Source organism: Triplophysa rosa, unplaced genomic scaffold (genome assembly GCF_024868665.1).
Source record: "Triplophysa rosa unplaced genomic scaffold, Trosa_1v2 scaffold232_ERROPOS241259, whole genome shotgun sequence".
NCBI classification, from domain to species: Eukaryota; Metazoa; Chordata; class Actinopteri; order Cypriniformes; family Nemacheilidae; genus Triplophysa; species Triplophysa rosa.
In genome coordinates, this window is record NW_026634249.1 from 167,147 (window position 1) to 172,012 (window position 4,866).

Sequence of the window (4,866 nt, forward strand, 5' to 3'; positions counted from 1 at the left end):
CATTAATGATGTGAAATCAGAACTGAAGACAGAAGAATCATTCTGTGTGTGTGTCGCTGGACTCACGTGGCCGTCTGCGTGGCGACTCTCAACTCCTGCAGTTCAGACTCGGAGCTCATCTGCTCGTCGTTCGCTCTGAGACGCGTCACAAAACACATGCTCAGCTATTACGTCTACACAACATCACAGTAAAGATCGTGAAGGGTGTCTCACTCGTGTTCTCCTTCATCCGGCAGAGCCGTCGCCTCGCCCTGAACGCCCTCCCTGAGGTCAGGCCGAGGCCAGAGGTCACTGTTCATCTGAAGGGTGTTGATCTTCTCTGTGGTCTTTTTCATGAAACTGGAGACGCTGAACGACACACACACACACACACACCAACATCACATCTGAATCAAGTCTGAAATACACAGAAACAAAAGGCAAAACCGCTGTAATCTTACCAGTCACACGAGACGCATCGGTGTACGACGACATAAGGAGACGGAGAGCAAGAACACACTGCTATACCGTAGCGAAACGGGAAGTTAGCGCTTTAAAAAGAACATGCGACGCGACCAGCTGCCACGTGAACCGTTTCGAACTATGTTTGACTTTCTGTGATGTCTTACTTCCCCGTGCGTCAGCCAATCAGAGCAGAGCAGAGCCAGTCAGGTGCGAAATTTAAAGGGAAGTGAAATTACGGCAAAAGTGTGTGCGTACCTGTCCCGGACAGCCTGCAGAGCTCGTGGTGGTTTAGGCCGGAAAGACAACGGCAGGAACTGCAGACCCAGATCAGACCTGTCGCTCTCCCCTCGCACAGACTGAGAGTCTTCCAGACAGAAAGAAAGAATAAAAGAGAGCAAGAAGAGAGAGAATACAGTCAGAAGGCAGGAGAAGCAAAAGCTAAAGTTGATATCACATGAGGAAAAGAAAACCGGCAGATAAATGAGTGAAGTGCTACTAACTGCTGTTTAAAGTGACTTTTATTTCAAATTTATTTCAATGTACAGCACATGGACAAACAAACACCAAATGACACACACTTTCTGTCAGAACCAGCTGTGATGGCGTCTATTCACGCAGCTTTGTGCTGGTATTCTATTCAGTGCCGTAGCTGAATGTAGAAATCAAAGAACTTGTGATTGGCTGATTCAGATCTGTGCTTCTGCTCTTATTACATGAATGCATTTGGCAGACGCTTTAAACTGAAGTGACCCACGGTGTACATTTGTGATGCCATCTGGGAAAACCCAACACATGGTGAAGATGTACATGTTACAGTTTTGATACCATTGAAATGTTCAAGCCCTTTCCAAAGCTGGTTTCATTTCGCTCGTACCTTTGTGTGGAACATCTGACGTCGGCTGAGCGCTAGGACTTGGGAGAACAATGGGATTAAAGTTAGGTGATGAAAATAAAAGCACAACAGTCCAGTATCACAAGTAAAAGTCACTCTGCTGTGGTAAAAGACTTACTCTAATAACAATTCAATAAAAAAACACTTCCTAGTGTTGTAGTCTATAAAAATACTGCATTAAACCGTTTGAATAAAGGGAAAGGAATGAAAATGGTGCGGGCACACTAAACGAACGAGAGCTCGCTCACTACATCACTAGCAAACATTACAGACAACTAGTAAGTAGTGAAGCTAGTTTTCCATTGTTTATCATGGGCATAGTGTCTGAACTTTTGATCATCTCTTGTATGTTTTGTGATGGCGGTCCGGAGGACCAGGAATTACTCCCAGTGTTCCACACGGAGAGCTTCGCCATAACACCATAATGTTGTATAAAATACTTTGCATGCTGTAGTTTACACAGGACTGGTGGGAAATGTCCATTGATACTACTCGTCTTCATGTTATGTGTGAACTGTCTTTGTCAAGAGAGGAAAAGTTATGAGTGATTTTGCCCTTAAACATCAGCTAGCCACTATAAATCCCTATAAATAAATACATTTTGCCACGATTTTTCAGAGATGATAGACAAAAGGTTATAGAATAATAATATAATGCAAACCAAATTTTGACAAAAAAATTGATGTTCAAAAGCGCGACATCCGACGGGTTTTCCCAGATCGCAGCCCATTTAAACAAATCCCTGAGAATCAAAGCAAAGACCGTGGAGCAGTTCAGCTACAATTCACCTTCAAAAGCCTGTAGTTTTAAACACAACACACATCGAGACATCCTTTTCTAAGTGTTCTGTTCTGAATGATTGTGTGTGTTAAGGAAATCTCTTTCTGCTCGATACTGAACTATTATTGGTGCAGGCTCCTCAAGACACATTCCTCCCGAGAGAGCCAATCACATTCCAGCAACTCCCTTTAAGATGTAGAATCAATCTTTGACTTTTTCAGTCTCTCTCTCGGTCTCACCATTTTCCACCTGCTCATCAGTGAAACTGAACTCCTTCAGCCGCTCCTCCTCCAGCGCTGTCTGGGTGGCGATTGAGTTGGTATCGTCATCTGATTGGCTGCCTCGTCGGCTGATGACGCGATAGATGCCACAGTCTAGAACATTAAAGCTCTCCTGCATTCAGAGATATTCAAAATGTTATTTCATTATCTACTGCTTGAAGTCAAATTTGTTTACAGGAAAAACGTATTTCTGATCCTCTAGTAGCATGGCCTTGTAAACTAACGGTACTGTTTAGCGTGTTGACAAAATGTTTACATGCTCTCCTACTTGTAAGTCGCTTTGGATAAAAGCGTCTGCCAAATGAATAAATGTAAATGTAATACACATGCAGAATATTTCATGTCCTTTTTTTAACAGTATATTTATTACTTTTTTCAGTTTGCATATCTCAACAGGTTCCACAATAGGTAATAATCATGTAAACACAGCAAACATTTTACATCCCATTTCCCCTCCCATCAGCCCATTCCCAAAAAACAAAACAAAACAAAAATATTTCATGTCCTTTAATATTTCTGATACACATGAAACCGTCAGTAACGTCTGGAAGTAGACCAGGTCTCACATTCTTCTATTGAACACTCACATGTGAGGAGATGCTGCTCCTGCGGCTGCTACAGGCAGAGTCCAGCAGCTCTAACTTGCTGATTACTTCCTCCAGTTGACCAATCAGCTGCTGCTGGGAGGCGGGGTTTAGCTGCACCTTCAGCTGCTCCAGTCGATCAGTGGGGAGGGACTTCCTGGCCTGAGGAGGAAATAGAAAAGACTTTACACTATTTCATCAATATCCAGTAATCAAACTGAAAAACAAAAAACAGTGTTAAATTAAATGTGTGTGCGTGCGTGTACCGGTACCCTTGATGCAATAACTGCGTGCTGAAACATGCAGCAGGCGGTGGCAGCCAGCGTCCAGTTCTCTCTCTTCATCAGACGCTCGACGCAGCGCTCAGGTGACAACAATGACAAATGAGACAAGCGACCATCGTCATGAAGACAAAACAGCTCATTCCGGAAAACAGCGATGTCCATCACGTCTACAGAGAGCAAGACAGATATGGACATGAGCAGTTAGATCTCTATTGCTGTCTGATGAAAGAATCTGAATTTAGCTTAACATTCATCAAGTTAGCACTATAATCACACATTTTTTCAAATGAACAACTCGGGTCATTCTGTTATTTCACCTTCATACCTTTGACCTCTGTCCACAGTAGAACCTGCCCACTGTGAGGGGTGAAGATGTAGATGGCTGAATCTGTCCAGGTGAGAAGGTTTTGATCTCTGACAAACACACAAAGTTCATATTTCTTTTTAATAAGACGTTATCCTTAAAACACAAACAGCAGGTTATGACAAACTGAATTAAAGGGATGCTTCACCCAAAAAAGAAAATTCTGTCATCGTTTCCTTGCCTTCGAGTTGTTCCAAATGTGTATAAATGTCTTTGTTCTGATGAACACAGAGAAAGATATTTGGAAGAATGCTCATAACCAGACAGATCTTGCCCCCCATTGACTCACAGAGTAGGAAAAATACATTATCATTTTTAAAAGAAGATATTTTGAAGAATGTAGGACAGCAAACAGTTCTGGGGCACTTTTGACCACCGTTGTATTTTTTCCTACTATGGGAGTCAATGGGGGGCAAAATCTGTCTGGTCACAAGCATTCTTCCAAATATCTTCTCTGTGTTCATCAGAACAAAGACATTTAGACACATTTGGAACAACTGGAAGGCGTGGAAATGATGACAGAATTTTTGGGTGAAGTTTCCCTTTAAGTAAAGGTTTTACAGCAGTGTGATAAGAATCTAGAGGACTGATTACCCAAACTGAAGGAGTCTTGGAAAAGCCAGAGACTGTGGACTCGTCTTTGTAGAGTTGAAATGTGGCTCATTCCTGCGTAAACATCAGACACGACACAAATAAAAATGAATACAGCATTCACACTGACAGTAAAAGATCAGGTCCTGTGCATTGCATTGTGGGATATATGTGCATTGCTCTGTGTGGGGTATACCACACACAGGTATTTCAAGAAAACAGAACATGTGCAAACTGTGCACAAGGATCAATATGAATCAGAGTTTGCTGTGATGTCAGAAGCGACACCTGTAAGAGATGAGCGGCAGCGGCGGACAGGCCAGCAGCTGTTTGAACTGATGTGTGCTCAGAACTTCACCGCTGAAACTGGCTTCCCATACACGAGAGCCCGGCCGGGCACAGTACAGCAGAGGGGGAGGAACGCCCGGCTGACCCCGCTGACCCTGCAGGAGAAAACACTCCCCGAACTCTCCGTCACGCTCCTTATTACCCACACGCCAGAACTTCTCCCTGACACAGACAGACATTGAAACAAGATCTTAAGAGAAGAGACGATATTTTCATGATTGGACAAACACACAGTCCCACTCCAAATACACACCACTCAGTATCACACAAACACACACACACACACACACACACACAC

At 43.3% G+C, this 4,866-nt stretch overlaps 1 protein-coding gene across 7 annotated transcripts in view; it reads right to left on the reverse strand.

Annotated features, from left to right (window-relative positions):
- hps5 (HPS5 biogenesis of lysosomal organelles complex 2 subunit 2) overlaps positions 1-4,866 on the reverse strand; it is a 12,731-nt gene that overhangs the window by 4,951 nt on the left and 2,914 nt on the right. For 4 of the 7 annotated variants that reach the window (XM_057327441.1, XM_057327440.1, XM_057327437.1 and 1 more), the window contains 9 exons: positions 4,509-4,730; positions 4,224-4,295; positions 3,591-3,679; positions 3,248-3,432; positions 2,985-3,143; positions 2,356-2,509; positions 700-808; positions 214-348; positions 67-135 (listed from right to left, as the gene is read on the reverse strand). In XM_057327441.1, the coding sequence (XP_057183424.1) occupies positions 67-135; positions 214-348; positions 700-808; positions 2,356-2,509; positions 2,985-3,143; positions 3,248-3,432; positions 3,591-3,679; positions 4,224-4,295; positions 4,509-4,730 (1,194 nt within the window). The remainder of the gene's footprint in view (positions 1-66; positions 136-213; positions 349-699; positions 809-2,355; positions 2,510-2,984; positions 3,144-3,247; positions 3,433-3,590; positions 3,680-4,223; positions 4,296-4,508; positions 4,731-4,866) is intronic. The other 3 variants (XM_057327442.1, XM_057327439.1, XM_057327444.1) reach the window with 1 other exon arrangement.